Raw genomic sequence first — 24,858 nt, forward strand, 5'->3', positions numbered from 1 at the left:
ATGAACAGTTATACCAGGGTGGTCTGGGACAACAGCCATTTTAGTTGCCAAAGCCCTATACTTACCACAAAATATAGTATTTTTCCTCCACCTGTCATTTTCAAGCTGCTTTTAAGTCCTGCAGTGTTGGTCCGAAAGAACTCTGGCACCCTGGACTATTCTAGAAAGCATTCACATCTACTTTTAACACAGACAACACAACTAGAAGCCACAGAGGCTGCACATGTCACACAGCTAAGTCCCTAGGATGTAAGGTAGAGATTTCAGAAAATCTCTGAAGGAATGACACTAGCCACTTCCACTGTGAAAGAGACAAGGAGCTAGTGACGAGGAATTTCACACTTGAAAACAATTACTGCTAGAAGATTAGGTAAGGTAAGTTGAATTTTTTAAATAAAAAACAAGTTTGCTTTTAATCATAATTCTATATTACCCTTTCCCTGAATTTTAATTTCTAGGTTGCCATCACCAAAAATTGATTATTTCCAGAAATAAACTTGAACTGTTTTAAAAAACATGGATATTGGGCCAGAAAGTGTTTACAGGCAAGAAAAAAAGCAGCCTTGTGTAGCTAAAAACTCTTCTTTATAAACGCAGAGCTGCCTAAACTATAACACCAGAGAAGACACAGTCATTTTAAAAATGATTCAAAAAATTCAAAATCCAGACTGCTGTATTCCAAAATTCAGACTGCAGCAAGCTGTACTAAAAGTAATACCCCTCTTCAATACACTATAAAACCCTATTATTTTAAATAGTCTTGGAAACTGTAACAAACTGAGATTTCATGCTAAGCATTAATTCCCACCAAAATGAAGCTTATTCAAAATTACCATCATAAACTCACCTGTAAAGGCTCACTGTGAGGATTGTGGATGTTTATTATAGGTGAGAAACTGCTATTCACAGGGACTCTGGCCCCAAGGAATGGCCTCAATCGATATGGATTTGGAACTCCAACACCAAATACCTGTTTCAGTGGAGGAAAAAAATGCAATTTTAGTTGCTTTTATAATTAATATTTTTAGTTATAACTGACTGATCTAGGGAGACTGGCAAATCTAATTTATGTATAAAAAATTAATCCCTTTATTTAAAAAAAAAACCCCACAAATGTTGTTTCTGTACATGATTTGGCTACATATTTGATTGACTATGTATGTGAATTTAGAATGATTTCTTTAATATATTAGAAATTGAATAACAGTCCTTCAAGAAGCCATGCAATAGACAAAAGAAGAAAATAGGGAGTCAAAAGATTTCCTGACCCCAACCATCAGAAGATGGATCTACGGCCCAGACAACCTCTCAAATACCAAGCCCAGCCCCAGGTCATTCCCACATGGGATGGCCCTAGGTTGACTAAGCAGGGTAAACCAGTAATTCAAATGATATTATTAATATATTGCTATTTATTAAGTGTCTATGAGGTGCTAGGCACATATACAATAGTGAACAATTCAATAGTAAAAAAATAGATAATGTGCTGGGTCTCATGAAACTTACATCGTAGTATTGGAGACAGACTGGATACCAATAAAAAGATTTAAAAAAAAAAAAATCCCTCTGCCAGAGAGTGAGTAACAGACGGTGTTGGGGGAGAGTGGAGGGCATTCAGACAGCTAATGTGTAATCCAGTGAGAGTGGCCTGGAAGACAGCAGTGGTAGTGAGGAGGAGGGAAGTAAACAGACTGGAGATATATTTAGGAGGAAGACTTGGTGAAAGACTAGATGTGAAGAGGTAAAGAAAGAAGACAGCTGGCCATTGGGGTCACCTTGAGAACAACCTGATCATGAACCTCAATAGTCCAGATTGGCTGCCATCACCTAGGTCTGTTGTGGGATGCCATCGTGGGGCAATGACCTTCATTTTTATGATAGTCTTTTCATTTACTCAACAAGTACATGCTAAATGGGTAAGATCTGTCTAGCACTTCAAAATTACTGAACCAACCATCAACAGCGTACTGAATGCCTATTAAGCAACCGCTAAAGATTTACTCACCATACATAAGCAGAAGACACAGTCCTTACTGAAAGGGAACACTGACTCTGACTGACCCTTATTTTATTTGGTATGTCAGAGTTAATGGGTACTGGAGAGGAAATGTTTAAAAAAAAAAAAAAAAAAGCACAGGAACTGTAAAGTAATGTGTCAGAGCTAACACTCAAGTTCCATTGGCAGCACAGCACAGTGGTAAAGATTATGGTCTTTATACTTACAAAGACATGAGTTTGAGTCCCCCTCAACAACTTACTAATAGCATGACTTGGGCAAATTATTTAACCTTTTAAAACTTCAAGAATAACTGTACCTATAACATAGGTAGAAGGGCATGTATAGTACACTGCTGGACAAATATGAGCAATTATTGTTAAGAATCTTTGTTTTTCTTCATTTAGAGATGCGGTCTTGATCTGTCACCCAAGGTGGAGTACAGTGGTGTAATCATAGTTCACTGTGGCCTTGAACTCTTGGGCTCAAGTGATCCTCCCACTTCAGCCTCCCGAGTAGCTGAGACTACAAGTGCTCACCACTGTGCCCAGTTAATTTATAAAAATGTTTTTTGTAGAGATGAGGTCTTGCTTTGTTGCCCAGGCTGGTCTCGAACTCCTGGCTTCAAGTGATCCTCCCACCTTGGCCTCCCAAAGTGCTGGGATTACAGGTGTCAGCTACCATACCCAGCCTTAGTCCTGACATATAAAAATCTTGATTCACAAACAGAATAATGGCTGATATACAAAAAGATTTACTATATGACTCCTATATACATTAACTTTCTTTAATGACCTAAACCAAAATTCTATGTAACAATAAGTTTATCAAAAAATGCCTACTAAAGGAAAGTAGACATGAATGTTTTAATCTTGACACTATTATCAAGTATGCTTCATAAGTGTGTAAAAGTAAAAATTAAACAAAATTTTATAAGTCAGTATGAAAATATTTTTTCACTATTCTTTTGTCAATCTTAAATTAACACTTTAGCTGTTGCTTTAAAATCACCTGTTCAGTCTGATTTGAATAGAGATATTGAATAGAGATATTCACTGTAAGTATAAAAATGCTCTAAGTCTAAACTCCTACATTTTCTATTATCCTTTGAGTTCCTGAGTTCTTAAAAGGCTGTCATATGATAAGGCAGAGGTAATGATTATATTGTATAAAATAAGTTTTAATTCTGGTTCTTACCTGGTAAGTAAATACCCCATGATTAGATGTATTAATAAATAAAGTATTTTCTACATTTCCTACTACTCTTGCAAGAAAAACTACATCAAATGATGTATTTCCTCCTGGAAGAATTTTCTGAAACAGAAAATAAAGTTAAATTTGTAACAAGAAAAAAAATTATACAGCTCAAGTTCCTTAAACAAGTATCTTAGAATCATTTCCATAAACTAGTTTTTCCTTTAAAAGTTTAAGCTTTAAGTTAGCAATGGAAAATAATTAAAAAGATGTCTTCCATATTGAATGTCTACAGTCACATATCTTTGTCAATTACCAGACACAGCCTTGTACAACAGATGGTTTCCTGGATTCTGTTCATTTAACAATCACTAGGCTGGCATGAAGTACCTAATTACAGGCTGTTCCACGATGAGACAGTCAGATAGGAGTTGCGTTGAGGCTGAGCTTTTCATATAGATATACTGCTGTACTACTAAGCAGTGACTTGTTTTAGTCCAAAGAATAAGCCCAGGCCTCAACCTTCTGAAATCTGCCTTCCATCCACACAAGGAACAAAATGTCCCAGCAACTTAAATAGGAAAGGAGGCAGGGGTGAATGAATGTATGAGCAGGAACTCACTCCTGTTACTTTCTGCAGATTGAGAATGTCACTATAGTTAGTAAAATAAAATGTTATTACCACAAAACAATAGGGCTACTCCCATGTTCAAGAGACTGAAATTGTGGTTCTGCCCTGAAACAAAGCCTTAAAATGCATTTTAATATGTAAAGCCATCAACCTCTCTCATTCTGCCTCTATGGCTAGAACTCTAAAATGCTACCTAAATGATATCTCAAAATACATGGTAGTAAGACTCTGGCTTCACCTTAGTCTGAAGAAAGCTAGAGAGAGTATGTCTCCCACATTACCACCAACAAAAGAATAACTTACAAGTTGTGAAGTATTGTAATTATTCTTTTGTTGCATTATATTATGGTAACGTAGTGCAACAAAAGAATAATTACAATAATTCACAACTTTTCTTGAACCTATCACAGAGTGAGATTATCAACTAGCCTGAAATTGTAGAAAAGACAAGCACCTCCAAGGACAGATAGAATGGGAATACTGGCTCACCCATGGCAGAGAAGGGAAGAAGATGAGGCTATCATACAGGAGTGTCAGCTAGAAATGCAGCTAACATGTTTACACATTGCTAGAGGCTGACTGTGTGAACTTGCACGGGAGCACAAAAGCCCTGGAAGCTGTAGACACTGGTGTTATTCACACCTGAGCCAGAAATTAGCAACAGAAAGATACCCGGCAAACCCTCAAAAAGTCTGAAATTCAACAACATACTTCTAAAATAAGCCACGGGTGAAATGAGTAGTAACAAGAGAAATTACAAAATATTTTGAATTGATTGGAAATGAAAGCACAATATTAAAATCTGTAGGCTGCAGGTAAAGCAATACTTGGAAGAAAATTTACAGCATGACATGCTTATTTTGAACAGAAATGTTTCACATCAATAATCTACATTTCTGTTTTGAGACACTAGAAAAAGAATAAATTAAACCCAGAGTAAGCAAAAGGAAGGAAAATAAAGCATAAAAATTAATGAAATAGAAAACAGAAAGTAGCAAAAAAAAAAAAAAAAAAAAAAAATCAATAAAACCGAAGCTGGTGCCTCAAAAAGTCCATAAAATGGATAAAACTCTACAGAGAGTAACTGTGATAAAAAGGGAGAAGTCAAAAATATAAGGAACTAAAATGTGGACATCATTGCATACACTTTACACACAAAAAGAATGATAAAGGAGTATTACAAGCAACTCCACGCCCACAAATTTAACAGCTAGGAGAAATGGACACATTCTTTGACAGTCGGCTAGATCTGACACAATCTGCCAAAGCTCACTCAAACTGAAATAGTCGTGCACGCAGTTAAAATTTAATTTGTGGTTTAAAATCTTCCCACAAAGAAAAGCCCGAGCTTAAATAATTTCACTCATGGAAAAGAATCCTCTACCAACCATTTAAGAAAGAAATAATACCTACGTTACATAAACTTTCCGACATACAGGAGAGAACATTCCTAATTCAGCATTACCCTGAATCAGGACCACATAAAGACTTGAAAAGTATAAGCCAATATCCTTCGTAAACATAGAAACACAACTTTCTACAAAGTACGGCAAACTGAATCAAGGCAAGATATAAAATGGGCAACACATCATGACCAAGTAGTTTTTAACCTAGAAATGCAATTCTAGTTCAACATTCAAAAATCAAATCAATGTAATTTACTTAACAGACTAAAGAAAAAGCACAAGATCATCTCAACAGCAGCATATAATTTGACAAAACTGAATATCAAGTCATGATTTAAAATCTCAGTAAACTAAGTCAATAGAAGAGAACTCCCTCAATATTATAAAGAACACCTACAAAAACCCTAAAGAAGCTTGTCCATCCTGCAGCCCATGGGCTGCATGCAGCCCAGGATAGCTTGAATTGGGCCCAACACAAATATGTAAACTTTCTTAAAACATTAAGTTTTTTGGTGCCTTTTTATTTTAAAGCTATCATTAGTGTATTTTATGTGTGGCCCAAGACAATTCTTCTTCCAATGTGCCCCACGGAAGCAAAGATTGGACACTCCTGCCCTAGGAGCTACCACAGCATTTAATGGTGAATGATTGAATGATTTTCCTCCAAAATTTAAAACAAGGCAAGGATGCCCTCTCTTATGACAGCTATCTAACACTGTATTGGACGTGCAATGAAGGCCGGCGCGGTGGCTCACGCCTGTAATCCCAGCAATTTGGGAGGCCGAGGTGGGCGGATCACAAGGTCAACAGATTGAGACCATCCTGGCCAACATGGTGAAACCCCACCTCTACTAAAAATACAAAAATTAGTTGGGTGTGGTGGCGCGTGCCTGTAGTCCCAGCTACTGGGGGGGGGGGGGGGGGGGGGGCGAGGCAGGAGAGTCGCTTGAACCCGGGAGACAGAGGTTGCAGTGAGCAGAGATTGCGCCACTGCACTCCAGCCTGGCGACAGAGTGAGATTCGGTCTCAAAAATAAAGTGCAAAGAAGCGCGAAAAGGAGATAAAAGGCACTACACATTAGTACAGAAGAAAAATCTGTTTTTATTCAGATAACATGGCTTTCTACACAGAAAAATCCCTAAAAATATCTATAAAAATGCTCCTAAAAGAGTTTAACAAAGTCATGGGAATCAAGGTCAACATATAATGATCAATTGTATCTCCATATACTAGCAATGAACAAGTGGAATTCTAATTTTTAAAAATGTACTATTTAGGATAACACACACACGAAGAAATACTGAGGTATAAATCTAATAACATACAAGTTCTGTAAGCTGAAAACTATAAAATACTACTGAAAGTAACTGAAGAAGACAAATTAATGAAAATATTGTGTTCATGGGTTAGAAGACTCAATATTAGATATTAGTTCTCCTGAAATGGATTTATATATCTAATGCAAGTGGAACCAAATTTCAGTCTAAGGAGAAGTAACAACTAAATGCAATATGAAATAGGATCCTAAAACAGAAAAAGCAGTACACTGATAGAAAAACTGATGAAATTCATATAAGTTCTTTAGTTAATGGTATCGTACTAATGCTAGTTTCCTGGTTTGAAAATTGTACTATGATTAGATAAGATGTTAACATCAGAAGAATGTTAGAGTGAGGAATATATGGACAGTATTACTTTCCTGTACATCTTTAAAGTTAATTCAAAAGAACATTATAAAAAAAACTCAGCAGTATTTTTTTTTAAAGAAACTGACACGCTGATTCTAAAATTTAGATGATAAAGAAAGGAAATAAGGAAAGCCAAAGCAATTCTGAAAGAGAAAATCAAAATTGGAGGATTCATAGTATCTAATTCTAAGAATTAATATAAAGCCACAGTTATCAAAACAGTATGGGCTGGTGAAAGGACAGGTATTTCAGAGTATTAGATACGTATTAGAACATAGTGAAGAGTCCAAAACCAGACTCACACATACAAGGTCAACTGACTTTCAACAAAAGTACAGTGGGATTTCAATGAAAAAGAATAATTGTTTTCAACCAACAGTCCAGGAACCAATGAATATCCATACGCAAAACAAATCAAAACAATCCTCAATCCATATCTTATACCATAAACAAACAGTAGCTAAAAATGGACTGTAGATCTAAATATAAAATCTAAAACTATTATGGTTGTCCCTCAGTATCTGTGGGATTGGCTCCAGGACTTCATGCAGATACCAACATCTGTGGTTGCTGAAGTCTCTGCTAAAAAACAATGTAGCATTTGCATATAACCTATGCCTATCCTCCTGGCTATGCACGTATCTCCTGGGGATACTTTAAATAATCTCTACATTACTTGTAATACTTAATACAATGTAAATGCTATGTAAGTAGTTTATACTGTATTATTTGTTTGAACATGTACAGACAAGAAAAGTCTTGTTCAGTACAGAAGCACTATTTTTTTTTTCTCAAATAGTTTTGACCTGCAGTTGACTGAATCCATGGATGAGAAGCTCATGGATACACAGGGCCAGCTGTACTTCTAGGAAAAAAAAAAGGAGAAAATCTTTGTGACTTTGGATTAGGCAAAGATTTCCTAGCTACAACTCCCAAAGCATGACCCATAAAAGAACAATTTGATAAACTGGACACCATGAAAATTATAAACTTCTGCTCTTTCAAATATTATATAAAAAGAATGAAAAGGTATGACACAAACTGGAAGAAAAGACTTGCAAATCATGTATCTCAAGAAAGACTTGTATCCTGAACACATAAGGAACTCTCACGAACTCAATGAGAAAACAAACAACTCAACTTAAAAAATAGGCAAAGAACTGAACAGACGCTTCACCAAAGAAAACATATGGATGGCAAATAAAAAGATGCTCAAAATCAATTTTCACTGGAGAATGCAAATTAAAATAAAAATGGCCTAACACTGTACACCTAGCTGAGTGACTCGCATCACAAAAAACCCAAATCTCACAATACAGAGTGCTAATAAGGATGTGGAGCAACCAAAACTCTCATGTTTCTCATGGGAATACAAACTGGAACAGTTGTTAGAAAAAACTGTTAAAATCTGTAGGTAAATATTTACAGTGAGTTTATTTATAATAACTCCAAACTGGAAACACCCCAAAAGTCTTCAACTAGTGAATGAATAAACCACACAGTGACACCGCCAGCCAATGAAATACTATTCCATAATAATAAAGTGGTACAAAGAACTGATACAGCCTACTACACCAACCAATATGAAATGCATTATGCTGAAAGAAAGAAGCCAGACTAAAAATGCTATATGCTACATGGTTCCATTAATACAGTCTTCTGGAATAGGCTACACTCAGTGGTTTGAGTTGACCAAATTGTTGACTGTATGACCTTATGGGTTTGTCAAAACTCAGAACTATATACTAAAAGGGTGAATTTCACTGCAGGTATACTGTAATTTAAAAACAAATACATATAAAATATATATTAAATATATCAGTGTGTGTATGTATATATATGTGTGTGTCTGTGTGTGTATCTCTTTTTTTTTTTTTTTTTTTTTTTTTTTTTTTTACTGTTTTGGGTGAATCCACAAGGGTTGCGGATTCACTCAAGCATATTTTAGCCTGGACCTTTTTTTATAAGGGTCTCAGTGTTCATGTTCCCCTGGGGCAAGAACAAATAATTGAATGTTCAGGTTTAACTCTTGGTGGGCAAGATTAAAGCCAAATTAACTTTAAAACAACAAAATCTTGAAACGAAGTAGATAATATCACTGAGTTCAGGCAGTCCACCCACACTTTTTATTGTTGTGAATTTAATTCTACAGAATCATATGACTGGTCACCCTTTTATCACCTTCCTAACTCCCTCTGACAATATAAGGATTCACAGAACTGACACTGAGAGACATAGAGAGGACTCTCCGGCAGTATGAAAAAAACAAAACAAAACAAAACAAAACATGACAATATCATTTTCCCATCTAAGATGCCAGTGCTTGTAATACAGATGTTTTATACCATACCGAGAAAAAAAAAAAAAAGAGAATGTTCAAAAATGCAGACCTAACAGATCTTCAAATAAAACAAGGGGTGAGGATGACAAGTACAAACCTGACCCACAGAAAGGGGCAGTGAAGAAAAGTTATGTGAGTCATTCTGGGCACCGCAGGAAGGGAGAAAAACTAACTTATTCTTAGAATTTGCGCTATATATCAGTACTCATAGAGGTGTGTGGTCTGAATACATACCAGTGGTCTAAAAAACCTCAAGCAGACAATTTAATGTTTCCTTGGTAGTGTTGAGACCACCAGTGCCATCCTCTCTGGAAAAACACACCCTTAATCCAGGCTGACCATGACTGTAAGGTGCTCTTGACTGTAACATGGGTCTCAATTTCTGATATAAAAAATGTGAAAAAAACATTTACCTATGTTACGAACCTGCACATCCTGCACATGTATCCCTGAACTTAAAATAAAAGTTGAAAGAAAAAAAACAGTAGCAAAATTAGTACAATAAATGCTGTGTATCCACCTAAAAAGAAATCTAAAATGTTCTCTAAAAAAAGGTGAAAGTTTTAGAATTATGGTATTCCTACCCAAGAACAGTTCTAGTGTCAATGAAGAGATTCATAAGGCCTATGTTTATTACTGAAAATGTATCCAGAGGAAAATTGGTTTCCTTTAAAGTTTTTATGGGAACTTAATTTGATTTAAAAATGTCTATATTCAAACAATACCCTTTTAAGGCCCATCTAAACTCCAAAGAGTTAGAAAAATCACCATGGAATGTTTAATTTTTAGTGCAGTTTTCTGCCACTATCGGAACTGGACATCTAGTATGTAGATGATGGATAGGAGATCTGAGTTTCTAGTAATACCACTAAGAAACCGTAATTTTCCCAAGTCAGCACTGTACCATAGCTCAGTCCCTGGGCTTTTTCCTTCCTTGGTGATCTCATCCAGATCTATGGCTTCAGATCTACACTAGTGACTCCTAAATTTCTATTTCTAGTCGAGTTCTCATATACCAAACTCGAATACTAACTGCCTACTTTCCACCTCCTCTTGGATATCTAAGAGATACCTGAAATCTAACATGTCCAAATTGAACTACTGATTGTACCTCTGAAACCTGTTCTACCCTCTGCCTTCTTCAATTCAGCTGACTCCAACTCTGTCCTTCTAGTTGCTCAGGACAAAACTCTAGAGTCAATTTTGACTCTTTCTCTCAAATCCCACATCAGGAAATCCTGTTGGGTGTATCTTCAAAACATACAGCATATCTCATTTTATTGTGCTTTGCTTTACTGCACTTCGCAGGTACTGCAGTTTTTTGTTTGACAAATTAAAGGTTTGTAGCAACCACGCATCAAGCAAGTCTATCAGTGCCATTTTTCCAACACCATGTACTCACTTTGTATCTCTGTGTCACATTTTGGCAATCTTGCAGTATTTCCAAATTTTTCATTATTATTATATCTGCATGGTGATCTGTGATCTTTGATGTTGCTGCTGAAATTGTTTTAGAGCACCACAAATTATGCCCACATAAGATGGCAAGCTTAAATCGAAAAATGTTATGTGTGTTCTCATTGCTCCACCAACCGCTGTTCTCCCAACTCCCTTCCTCTCCTCAAGCTTCCCTATTCCTAAGATACAATAACATTACAATCAGGCCAATTAGTAGCCCTACAATGGCCTGTAAGTGTTGGAGTAAAAGGAAGAGTTGCACATCTCTCACTTTAAACCAAAATCTGGAAATAAGGTTAGTGAGGAAGACATGCTCAAAGCCAAGAGAGGTTCAAAGCTAGGCCTTTAGTGCCAAACAGCCAAGCTGTGAATGCAAAGGAAAAGTTGTTGAAGGAAGTTAAAAATGCTATTCCAGTGAACACACATGTGGTAAAGAAGGAAAACAGCCTTATTGCTGATAGGGATAAAGCTTTAGTGGCCTGGATGGAAGAGCTAAGCAGCCACGGCATTCTGTTTTTTTTTTTTTTTTTTTTGAGATGGAGTTTCGCTTGATGCCCAGGCTGGAGTGCAATGGCGTGGTCTTGGCTCACTGCATCTCTGCCTTCCAGGTTCAAGCGATTCTTGTGCCTCAGCCTCCTGAGTAACTGAGATTATAGGTGCACACCACCACACCCAATTTTTGTATTTTTAGTAGAGACGGGGTTTCACCACGTTGGCCAGGTTGGTTTCGAACTCCTGACCTTAGGTGATCCACCTGCCTCAGCCTCCCAAAGTGCTGGGACTACAGGCGTGAGCCACCACGCCTGGCCTTGCCATACCATTCTCTTAAGCCAAAGTCTAATCCAGAGCAAGGCCCTGACTCTTTAATTCTGTGAAGGCTGAGAGAGGGGAGGAAGCTGCAGAATAGCTGAAAGCTAAAAGGGATCGATTCATGAGGTTTAAGAAAAGAAGCCAGCTCCATCACATAAAAGTGCAAGGTGAAGCATTAAATGCTGATGTACAAGTTGCAGCAAGTTATCCAGAAGATCTAGCTAAGATCATTGATGAACGTGGCCACACTAAACAAATTTTCCATGTAGATCAAGCAGCCTTCTGTTGGAAGATACCATCTAAAGAGAAGTCAGTGCCTGGCTTCAAAGCTTCAAAGGACAGGCTGACTCTCTCTTATTAGGGACTAACACAGCTGGTGACTTTAAGTTGAAGCCAGTGCTCATCTGCCATTCTGAAAATTCTAGAGACCTTAAGAACTGTGCTAAATCTATTCTACCTGTGCTCTATAAATGGACAAGGCCTAGATAACAGCACATCTATTTATAACATGGTTTACTGAATATTTAAAACCCACTGTTGAGACCTAATGCTCAGAAAAAAGATTTCTTTCCAAATATTACTGCTCAGTGACAAGGCAACTGGTCACCCAGGAGCTCTGATGAAAATGTACAACAAGATGCACGTTGTTCTCATGACTGCTAACACAACATCCATTCTTCAGCCAAGGATCAAGGAGTAATTTCAAGTTGCAAGTCTTGTTATTGAAGAAATACATTGCTTAAGGCTACAGCTGCCACAAAGGGTGATTCCTCTGATGGATCTGGGCAAAGTCCATTGAAAACCTCCTGGAAATGAGTCACCATTCTAAATGCCATTAAGAACATTTGCAGCAGGGCACAGTGGCTCAAGTCTGTAATCCCAGCACTTTGGGAGGCTGAGGCGGGTGGATCACCTGAAGTCAGGAGTTCGAGACCAGCCTTGCCAACATGGTGAAACCCCATCTCTACTAAAAAAAAAAAAAAAAAAATGTAGCTGGCAGTGGTGGGACGGGCCTGTAATCCCAGCTATTCAGGAGGCTGAGGCAGGAGAATTGCTTGAACCTGGGAGGCGGAGGTTGCAGTGAGCCAAGATTGTGCCAGTGCACTCCAGCCTGGGCAACACAGTGAGACTCCGTCTTGGAAAAAAAAAAAAAAAAGAACATTTGTGATTCATGGGAGAAGGTTAAAATGTCAACAATAGGAGGCTGGAAGAAGTTAATCCCAACCCTTATGGATGACTTTGAAGGAAGGGTTCAAGACTTCAGTGGAGAAGTCACTGTAGATGTGGTAGAAACAGCAAGAGAAAAGAATTAGAAGTGGCATCTGCAGATGTGAATGAATTTGTGCAATCCCATGATAAAACTTGAACGGAAGAGGAGTTGTTTCTTAGGGATAAGCAAAAAAAGTGGTTTCGTGAGATGAAATCTACTCCTAGTGAAGATGCTGTGAATATGCTGACAATGACAGCAAAGAACTTAGAATACTACATAAACTTAGAGGCAGGGTTTGAAAGGATTGACTCCAATTTTGAAAGAATTTCTGCTGTGGGTAAAGTGCTATTAAACAGCATTGCACGCTACAGAGAAATCTTTTGTGAAAAGAAGAATCAATGAATGTTGCAATTACTGCTGTCTTATTTTAAGCAACTGTCATGGCCATCCCAACCTTCAGCAACCACTACCCTGATCAGTCAGTGGCTGTCAACATTGAGGCAAGGCCCTCCACCAGCAAAAAGATGACGACTTGCAGAAGGCTGACATGATCATTAGCAGTTTTTAGCAATAAAGTATTTTTGAAATTAAGGTATGTACATTTTTTAGACACAATGCTACTGCACTTAATAGGCCACAGTATAGTATAAACATAACTTTTATATATATGGGGAAACAAAAAAATTCTGTGACTGGCTTACTGCAGTGGTCTGGAACGGAACCCATAATATCTCCAAGGTATCCCTGTATCCCAAGTCCAACTCCTTTCTTCACCTCTTCCACGTACCACTCTGGTCAGAGTAATCATCTAATCATCTTCTTACGCTGGAGTATGACAACAGCCAATGTGACTGGTGTCCCTTGTCCTATTTTTGATGAACAATGATCCTATTAAAACCTAAAGCTACAATTTCACTCCTCTGTTCAAAACCCTTTGATGGCTTTCCACATCATTCAGGAAAAAGAGTCAAGTCAAACCATAGTTTGTAAGACCCTTCATAGTCTGCCCCCTTACTTCTCCTCTCACCCATGCTCACTCTGGTCTGGCTGTCTTTGCACAACAGGCCTGCTTTCAGCAATGGAGACTTTATACTGCTTGGTCCTTCCGGCTAGAATGCTCTTCTTCCATATATTTCACTTTCCTCCAAACAGTCCTACCTCACGCCCTTCGAGTCTTTGTTCAAATGTCACCTTCTGAATAAAGCCTACCCTGACCACCCTAGTTAAAATGGCACCGCCTTCCCTGTGCACACCTAAGTCTCTGATCTTATACTTTTCTTCTGACCTTGTAACATCTTCTAAGATCTTATAAAATTTACTTATTTATCATGCTTGCCTTCCCTCTGCTGCTGACTTTACCCAAACTCCCCAGAGTACGTATGATAAGCATCTCTGTTTTCACTGGTAAAAACAAAAGTGCCTGGCACTTTAAGTAGACGCTTCATAAATATTTGTTAAATTAATTCCTTCTTTCCACATAGGTGGGGTGGCAAAACTATTTTTAATTTACATTTTCTTGTATGTTTTAAACTGCAAAAGTAGCAAGTGCTTATTTTACTTAGTGATGCAGTGCAAAGATGACTGAATAAAAAGCTAATACCCTCAAACTTCCTCCATTCTCACCATTATTAGGTTATCCAGTCAACCTGGCAAATCTGTGCTTTATTCTGGCTCTTATTAATATACCCAAATAAATACACACAGATTTTTTGCTTTTTATAAAAATGGCATTATAGGCCAGGCACGATGGCTCACGCCTGTCATCCCAGCACTTTGGGAGGCTGAGGCAGGCGGATTGCTTGAGGCTAGGAGTTTGAGACCAGCCTGGCCAACATGGCAAAACTCCATCTCTACCAAAAAATACAAAAATTAGCCGGGTGTGGTAGCAGGCGCTTGTAGTCCCAGCTACTGGGGAAGCTGAGGCACGAGAATTGCTTGAACCAGGAGGCAGAGGTTGCAGTGAGCTGAGATCATGCCACTGCACTCCAGCCTGGGTGACAGAGAGAGACCCTGTCTCAAAAAAAAAAAAAAAAAAAGGCATTATATTCTACTCTACAATATGCTTTTCTTACATATTAGCATGTCATGTATATTATTCCAGATCAATAGACAGAGACCTATTTCATTCTCTTTATTATCTGCATAAAATTCCATACTATTGCTACATCGCATTTTGTTAAATTCCCAAAAACATGCATGGAATCAATAGAATAATGTCCTTCTATATCTAATTAAAATAATCATTAATATTTATTAACACCCTTCAACCCATGAGAAGAGATTGATCATTAAGTATACTGAAATAAGTGAACTATAACATTTTAATTTTAGTCACAGACTGAAACAAAGTTGTCCTAATCTTCAGTTTGTCTGAAAATTTAATTAATCAGAAGGTTCTAGTCAATAAAGAAAACATTTTTGTTTCCTACTGTGTGTAAGGCACCCCATTTCCACAATTGGACTTGTATAGAATATTATTATAAAATTCTGTATTTTCTGATGCAAAACATATTGCATATTTTATGGCCTACATATAATATGGCAATGAAAGATGAATGGCCTAAATGCAGTCTATTACATAATTTTGAATTATAATTAGATAATTATATTCAATTAACAGATAATTATAGATAATTACAAAAACTTATATACAGAGAAATAAATTGTCATACAACCATACCCCGTACCTCTCTTAGTATTCCTATTCTTTTTGATTTTCAGGTGGTCTTAAAATCAAAACCTTAACAAGATTACTTGCATGTGCGTGTTAAAATATAATTATGTAAAACTTGGTTTGAACAATAATTAAAAAATAGTCTTTTCTGTATTTCCTACTTTTTGGTTAATGTAGAGATAACAGTTAATAACTAAAAACTCTGAGTTATAGACAATGTTTTGTTGTTAAAGAAATAAGACCTGACCAGGAATTCCGAGCAGACAAAGGCAATTAGAGTAAACATACAGAAAGATTTTGCTCTCCTCGACATAAGAAACTCTATTCATCTTTCCCCAAGGCTCTTATTGTTGGCATAAAGCTGAAGTGGAGAGGAAATAGGTTATTTCTTCCCCCAAGAGTTCACACTATCTCTCCCCTCTACTTCTCGAGCTTAAGTCAGTGTCTTATTGTAGGGAAAAAAAGATGCAAAGCAAGAAGAAGAAAAAAGGATAAGAGGAGAGAGTAAAGATTTTGGCCATCTCCTTTGAGCTAAATCTTGACTATTTAAATGTGGATTTTGATAGGTGTAATTATTTTTATTGTTTAATTCCATCATCTGACAGCACAAAACAGATTGGTTAACTTGTTCCTTGATTACCTACACATTTAGTTTATCTTTTAAAAAATTTCCAGAGAAACTATTCTCTTTGCCTAACATTCATATATAGAAATAGTCCCTGGGAGAGTCTAGTTCAGAAATGTCAAGTTAGTAGCCTTTAGCCTATGTTATTTGGCCCATACTGTCTTTCTAAAATTGAACTGATTTTCAATGTGTAAAGACTGGCAGATACATGAAACTTCTTATTTCTGACTCTTCTTGGGAATCAGCAGAACTGCACATGGGCTTAGACTCCCAACATGGTAACCACTGGGCTGGAGCCCGGTGGGGGCTGATCTCTTCGAATGGGTCACATGTTCTCTAGGACACCCCCTCATCCCACTTGGCTTGCTTCCCTCATTTATATTGTTTACCTAGCCCAGTTTAAAAATCTGTTTGCAACTCTTGTTCTAGTCTCTGTATTACGGTAGCAATGAAAAAAATAAAAACCCTGGCCTTTAACACAGGTGAAGCTTGGAGTGTTCAGAAACAACAAAATATTGCTTGACTTAGCAAAAAGTTAACAAGTTAGAAATAAAATGCATAGTGCAATCGTGAACTATTTTTTAACTGATTCCATTTTTACTTCACAATTTTGCCCTTTAACCTAACCTGTCTCTGCATACTGACAATGCCTGAAAGCTGGATGGTTTCATTACACATAAATACATCTCTCTATAGAAGCTATTAGGTACAGGCCACTCACTGAAGTGTAATATGATATAAATCACTGGGGATGATAATAGAACACTGACACCTTCACCTTGGCACCTGTCACTCACTGCATGACTGGAACAGGCCTCTCTGGAGCTCGGCCTGTGTATACACAGGTCTCTCACAGCATTAGAATTATATTGTTGGAGGCTATTATTAATAGCACATTTATAAAAAGTGTGGAAATATCTTTTAGATAACAAAGAATAACTCAAGGGAAAGCTATTTTAAGAAATAATTTAGAAAAGGGATATTTCCACAAAGATCCCCCCAAAATTAAACTTTTTATTACCAGAAGTAATATGCTGATTTATCAGTCCCTTGTTTATAAAATACCTTTAAATGAAAAAGTTATGCTTTTTAATTTTACTCTAGAGTAAACAACATATGATGAAACAGGATTTTAGAAAGGAGAAATGTAAACATCAAATAAATGATATAAAAATACAGCAACCAATATCTTACATGGCTAAAAAGGTTTCTTCTTTGTTACTCAATCACATCCCTTCAAAGGAGTCAGTGAAAATTCTGGGAAGATGAAATTCGGTCCTATTCATTTACTTCCCTCTGATCTTTGTTATTTTGTTAATTATTTTGGAAACCTATATATTAAAGTTTTAGGTATTCTCTCAAATTTAAAATGTACTTAAGATACCGTTTTTATTTTTTTGGTCAGAGAAAAAGTTTTTAATAATGAGTTTACATACTTCCTATGAAAATTACAAATAAAATTTTAGAGGATATTTGTGGTAAGGAGAACCTTAAATTGGAGCCCAAGATTTTATACCCTAATATCTGAGGCTGTGACTAAGACGTAATTAAGGCTCCCAACCAGTTGCCTTTCAGTTAATCAAAAGGGAGACTATCCAGAGAGTCCTGACCCACTGACAGGAGCCCTTTAAAGCAGAGTTTTCTCACTGGAGGCAGAAGAGGGCGCCAGACAGGTACAAAGTGCCAGGGGAAAGATGCGCTGTTGCTGGCTTGAAGATGGATGGCCCGTGAGAAGGAACCTGGAGGCCCTGAGGAGCTGAGAGGGGTCACTGGCCAAGAGCCAGCAGCGAAACAAGGGTTTCAGTTCTACAACCACAAGGAACCTAATTCTCTCAACAACTTTAATGAGTTTGGAAGTGATTTCCCCTCAGAGCCTCTGGACAAGGACTCAGCCCGGATGACATCTTAATTCAGTCCGATACACTGAACAAACAACCCAGTGTGCTTACGGTTTACAGAACTGTGTGCTAAGTGGCTGTTGCCACAAGTCTCAAGTTTGTGGTAATTTATTATGTAGCAAGAAAAAACTAACACAATGTGAAGGAATTACCTATTATTAGGAAGGAAAATAAAATGTACTGAATGTAAGAATGCTACCTTTTTCAGAGTATTTAAGGTTCACTGCTGATTTGTTAAGCTGTTTCATGTTGAGAAAAACAATATGGTTAAGGGTAGAAGTAATCATTCTCAGGAAGTGAAACAAATCTAGGAACAGATTTGAAATATTCAAACCCGATTCTAATCACAGCAAGTTATTAATCAATAAAAATCTAGACATTTCAACTTCAAACTCAGGAAAGATCATGTATAGCAGAGAAACTTACCCTATTTTGAAAAAATGATGCATGAAAATGTGATGTTGTAGCAGATATTGATACTAAAGTAATCGTTTCTTCAGAACTAGGATTATGTAAGTAGACTTTTTCCATTTTTGGCATTCCAACTGGTCTGTAAAACAAAAAGAAAATTATCACAAATATTTCACAGATAATTCTGATTGATGATTTCTAGTTGTTAAAAAATTAATCAAAATTGTTAGACAAATACATAGCTAAATATATTAAAATGCTTTCTGAATTTATATTTAAAATTATACATAAAAATGCATTTAGTCTTTCAATAAATATCTCCTGAGTGCCAGTTATGTCACGTACAGTGCCAGGTGCTGGGATACAATGAAGCAAGTTTCATTCCTGTGAGGCTCAGAACCCAGTGAGGCGGCGGACGGGGCACAAAATGGTCAGTTCCTTTTCTTTCTTTCTGTACCACCACCCGGCCTCCTACCAATTGTGTCCTCTTCTCAAATTCCACGGATACGTGCTCTTCATTTTAGGAGCAGAAACTGAGTAGCAAAGTTGTGTGAGGAAATCTTGTGAGTTAGGGGCTTTTACTATACTCATTTCATAGATGAGAATACTGGGGTACAGAAAAGTTAATTAACTTGTCAAAGGCACACTTGGAACCTGGATGTGAATCTAAGTCTTCTGGGTCTAGTCTGCGCTTTAACCACCAGTAATGAACTGCCTCTTGTCAAACCTAAACACACTCAATGGTATGAAATCCACAAATCCATTTTAATGACTCCCTTGGCATCCATGCCATGGTTTGCCTTAGAAGTGAAACTTTATTCTATAGTCCACTTACTACTTCTGTAGCTAATCTTATTGGTACAGGCCTCCTAACTTCTATAGCTTCCTTGCTTTTTCTAACTACCTATACACACCCACTAGTTATTAGGTTCCTTCCTAATCTCACATGACCCAACCTAAACAAGTAACCCTGTTTTCAATCCAGACCTTCCACCTGAGCCAGGCTAGTTCCATGGGCAAGTCCCCCACGGCTCTGCTAATCTGCCTGCCCTGTGTTTTTTCCCCTACCCTCCTATACCAATCCAAACCCTCATTTCTAATTCAAATATACACCCTTCTTTCACAAGGTCCTCTCCTCATGCAATCATTTTGGTCCATGGTTTTCGAAATTTTACATTTTGTAATTAACATTTAAAGTATGCATATAAACCTCAAATCCCAAGCAGTTGAAAACGCAGAGCCAGAACTTCATTTTATATTTTGTTCAACTGTCCACCATGCTTTTGTTCTTCAAGAAGTTCTGTCTCTACCTTTTCTTCAGTTTAGTTGCTCACCTCTAATTCAAGACTTGGGAAAGTTGATAAACAGTGAACAGCTGATAATTTTCAATAGTTTAAGAAAATGGAATGCAGGTGGAAGGGCAGGGCATGATGGCCAAATAGAAGGCTCCACCTTCATTGTCCCTTCTCCCCACAGAAATACTAAATTTAACAACTCTCTATGCCAAAAAAATCACCTTCATAAGAACCAAAAATCAGGTTAGCACTCACAGTACTTGGTTTGGTTTTAACTTCATATCACTGAAAGAGGCAATGAAGAGGGTAGGGAAGAAAATCTTGAATCGCTGATGCCACCCTTTCCCACCTACCCCCCTCCACCCGGCAGCAGCCAAGTGGCACAGAGAGAGAGTCTGTGCACTTGGGAGAGGGACAGTGCAGCGACTGTGAGACTTTGCCATGAACTCAGTGCTGCCCTGTCACAGCAGAAAGCAAAATCTAGCTGAACTCAGCGGTCGCCTGCCCAAGGAGACAGCATTTAGATGAACTCTAGCTGGGGGGAACTGCCCATCCTAGCAGTCCTAACTTGAGTTCCCACTAGCCTTGCCACCTCAGGCTAAAGTGTTCTGGGGCCCTAAATAAACTTGAAAGGCAGTCTAGGCCACAAGCACCGCAATTCCTAGGAGAGTCCTAGTGCCGTGCTGGGCTTGGAGCCAGTAGACTTGGGGGGCATGCAACCTACGGAGACATGAGCTGAGGTGCCCAAGGGAGTGCTTGCACCACTCCTCCTCCAACCCCAGGCAGCACAGCTCACAGCTCTGAAAGAGATCCCTTTCTTCTGCTTGACAGAGGAGAGGAGGGGGAAGAGAAATGAGGACTTTGTCTTGCATCTTGGATACCAGCTCAGCCACAGCAGGATAGGGCTGCTGTGGATTGGGGAGGGAGCCCAATTCCCTGAAGGGTGAGTCCCAGACCTGGCAGCATTTACCACAAGCTGACTGAAGAGCCCTTGGGCTTTAAGTGAATACTGGTGGTAGCCTGGCAGTATTCTCCGTGGGCTTGTGGTGGTGGTGGCCATGGGGTAGGGATCTTCTGCCTGTGGAAAGGGGAGGGAAGAGTGGGTAGGACTGCATCAAATGGGTTGAAGGCCAGCTCAGCTGCAGGACAACAGAACACTAGGTAGATTTCTAAGGTGTTTGACTCCAGTCCCTGGTCTGGACTGGTCTGGACACACCTACAGACCCACCTGGGACCTGGGGGAACTCACTGTCCTGAAGAGAAGGACACAAACCTGGCTGGCTTCACTATCTGCTGATTTTAGAGTCCTAGGGCCTTGAAGAAACACACCTGGAAGCCAGGAAGTGGTTACAGTGGGCCTTGGGCGAGACTCAGTGCTATGTTGGCTTCAGGTCTGACCCAGTGCAGTTCCAGTGGTGGTGGCCACAGGGATGCTTTGTCATTCGACTCCCAGATCCAGGTGGCTCAGCACAGAGAGAGAGAGACTGTTTGTTTGGGAGACAGTAAGGAAAGAGAACAGGAATCTTTGCCAGGTAATGCAGAGAATGCTTCCTGATCTTATCCAAGACCACCAAGATGGTACTTCTACAAGTCTGCAAGAACCACAGTGTTGCTGGGCTTGGGGTGCCCCCTAATGCAGATATGGCTTAGATCACTACACCCAAGTCCTTCTGAATATCTGGAAAGCCTACCCAAGAAGAAGGGGTACAAACAAGCCCAGACTGTGAAGATTACCATAAATACCTAACTCTTCAATGCCCAGACACTGATGAACATCTGCAAGCATTAAGACCAGCCAGGAAAACATGACTTCCTTAAATGAATTAAATAAGGCACCAGGGACCAATCCGAGAGAAACAGAGATATGTGACCTTCCAGACGGACAATTCAAAATGGCTGTTTTGAGGAAATTCAAAGAAATTCAAGATAACATAGAGAAGGAATTAAGAATTCTATCAGACAAATTTAATACAGACACTGAAATAATTAAAAAGAATCAAGCAGAAATTCTAGAGTTGAAAAATGCAACTGACATACTGAAGACTGCATCAGAGTTTCTTAATAGCAGAATTGATCAAGCAGAAGAAAGAATTAGTGAGCTTGAAGACAGGCTATTTGAAAATACAGTCAGAGGAGAGAAAACAAAAAAGAATTAAAAAGGAGGCACACCTACGGGACCTAAAAAATAGACTCAAAAGGGGAAATCTAAGAGTTAATGGCCTTAAAGAAGAGGTAGAGAAGGAAATAGGGGTAGAAAGTTTATTTAAAGGGATAATAACAGAACACTTCCCAAATCTGGAGAAAGATATTAATATTGAACTACAAGATGGTTATAGAACACCAAGCAGATTTAACTCAAAGACTACCTCAAGGCATTTAATAATCAAACTTTAAAAAATCAAGGATAAAGAAAGGATCCTAAAATTAACAAGAGAAAAGAAACAAAATTCGGTACAATGGAGCTCCAATACGTCTGGCAGCAAACTTTTCAGTGGAAATCTTACAGGCCAGGAGAGACTGGCATGACATACTTAAAGTGCTGAAGACAACAACAACAAAAAAACCCCCCACACTTTTACCCTAGAATAGTATATCTGGCAAAAATATCCTTTCCAGCGAAAATATCCTTCAAATATGAAAGAGGAATAAAGACATTCCCAGACAAACAAAAGCTGAGGGATTTCACTAACATCAGATATATCTTACAAGAAATGCTAATGGGAGTTCTTTCAAACTGAAAGAAAGGGACATTAATTAGCATCTCTCCAGGACGTTGGAGTGGGCACAGATTTCTTGAGTAATACTCCGCAAGCACCAGTAACCAAAGCAAAAATGGACAAATGGGATCATATCAACTTAAAAAGCTTCTGCACAGCAAATGAAACAATCAACAAAGAGACAGCCCACAGAATGGGAGGAAATATTTGCAAACTACCTATTTGACAAGGGATTAATAATAACTAGAATATATGAGGAACTCAAATGACTCTAAAGGAAAAAATCTAATAACCTGGTTAAAACATGGGCAAAGTATCTGAATAGGTATTTCTCAAAAGAAGACATACAAATGACAAAGAGGTATATAAAAAATGCTCAATATGACTATCAGCGAAGTGCAAATCAAAACCACAATGAGATATCTGATTCCAATTAAAATGGCTTTATCCAAAAGACAGGCAACTACAAATACTGGCAAGGATATGGAGAAAAGGGAATGTTGGTGGGAATGTATTAGTACAAACACTAGGAAGAACAGTTTGAAGGTTCCTCAAAAAACTAGAAGTAGAGCTACCATACAATCCAGCAATCCCACTCATAAGTATACACCCAAAATAAAGGAAATCAGTATATTGTAGCGTTATCTGTACTCCCATGTTTATTACAGCACTATTCACAATAGCCGAGATTTGGAAGCCACCTAAGTGTTTATTACCAGATAAATGGATAAAAAAAATGTGGTACATATACACAATGGAGTACTATTCAACCATGAAAAATAATGAGATCCTGTCATTTGCAACAACCTGGATGGAGCTAGAGAACATTATGTTAAGTAAAATAAGCCAGACCCAGAAAGACAAACTTTCCATGTTCTCACTTATTTGTGGGAGCTAAAAATTAAAACAATTGAACTCATGGAGATAGAGAGTAGGAGGATGGTTACCAGAGGCTGGGAAGGATAGCAGCGGGGATGGGTAGAAATGGGGATGATTAATACGTATAAAGAAACTGAAAGTATGGATAAGACCTAGCATTTCCTAGCACAACACGGTGACTACAGTTAAAAAAAAAAATTAACTGTACCTTTTAAATAACAGTAATATAAATGGATTGTTGGTAACACAAAAGATAAATGATTGAGGTGATGACTATCCCATTTACCCTGATGTGATTTTTATGCATTGCATACCTGTATCAAAATATCTTAGGTAATCCATAAATATATATATCTACTATGTACCCACAAAAATTTAAAAATAATTTAAAAAAAAGCATCAAATTAATCAGGGGCTAATTTAGGTTCCTTAAAGATAGTGAATTAGTACATGCTGGCTCTTCCTGCCATCTTCCTTCCCCACAACAATAATGCTGAAAAAATTTAGAAGTCAGAGGGAGGTACTGACTCCAAGAAGTAACCAAAAAACAGTGAGAAGCCCTTGGGAGAACTGAAGGCTGCCTTAAAGTGGCAGGCGAGGGAAAATGAGTGTCAATAGGCAGCCTGAGCTGACAACGAGAGGCTAGGCTATGAGAAGGCTTCCAAACTTTATTATTCTCCACTTTCTTCCCTGTCTGCCTTGAGATAGAGCCAGATCCTTCAACCTAGAATAGAAAAGCTTGCCAGGGTAAGGAGTTGATGAGCAGCTGCCCTTGAAATGCTCTCCTCTAACGTCTCTCTCTGGTCCTCCACAGTCCTAGGGCTACTGAACTATGATTTAGGAAGACACCTTTGTCCCACGATGCTTCTGCCTAAGCATTGTCAGTTAAGAGTGGTGACAAATATGGGGCAATCAAGAGTTCTTATGTGTATGTGTGGAACTGGGGCTCTCCATTTTGGGGATTATCTCTCCTTTTAAATTCACAAGAAGAGACAAAGACCAGGGCTTGGCCTTCTGCCCTTCTCAATATGCATTACCAGACAGTAGCTCATAAGTTCACACACCCAAGTAACATGATATGTTTGGAGTAAATTAATTGGATAACACACACAATGTTGTGATAGATTGTAATGCGGTCTATTGCCATGGTCAAACTTGGAACAGAATGTTGAAGAGAAGTGACAAGAATAGATCTCCTTGTGTTGTTCTTGATGTAGGGGGAATTTTTTCATTCTTTCACCATTAAGTACGATGTCAGCCTTCAGGTTATCATAGATGCTCTTTATTAGGTTGAAGAAAATCCCGTCTATCCTAGTTTGTTAGGCATTATTATCATGAAAGGATGTTATTTTCTCAAATGCTTTTTCTGTGTTTATTGACTTGATTATTGGTTTTCCCTGTATTGATTTTTTCAATGTTAAACCAACCCTGCATTCTTGAGATAAATGTCACTTGGTCATGGTGTACACTAGATTCTTTTTATAATCTATTAGCATTTTGTGGAGGGTTTTTGCGTCTATATTCAGCAGAAGTATTTGTCTATATTTTCTTGTAGTGTCTTTGTCTGGTTTTGGTATTAGGGTAATACAGATCTAACAGACTAAGTTGGGAATTGTTTCCCTTTC

At 38.1% G+C, this 24,858-nt stretch overlaps 1 protein-coding gene across 3 annotated transcripts in view; it reads right to left on the reverse strand.

Moving 5' to 3' along the window:
* The window catches only part of TMEM131 (transmembrane protein 131), a 236,839-nt gene that overhangs the window by 84,539 nt on the left and 127,442 nt on the right, over window positions 1-24,858 (reverse strand). For all 3 annotated transcript variants that reach the window (XM_055378492.2, XM_004031466.5, XM_055378493.2), the window contains 3 exons: window positions 18,358-18,481; window positions 3,194-3,310; window positions 848-970 (listed from right to left, as the gene is read on the reverse strand). In XM_055378492.2, the coding sequence (XP_055234467.1) occupies window positions 848-970; window positions 3,194-3,310; window positions 18,358-18,481 (364 nt within the window). The remainder of the gene's footprint in view (window positions 1-847; window positions 971-3,193; window positions 3,311-18,357; window positions 18,482-24,858) is intronic.

This window comes from Gorilla gorilla, chromosome 12 (genome assembly GCF_029281585.2).
Source record: "Gorilla gorilla gorilla isolate KB3781 chromosome 12, NHGRI_mGorGor1-v2.1_pri, whole genome shotgun sequence".
Lineage (NCBI taxonomy): Eukaryota > Metazoa > Chordata > Mammalia > Primates > Hominidae > Gorilla > Gorilla gorilla.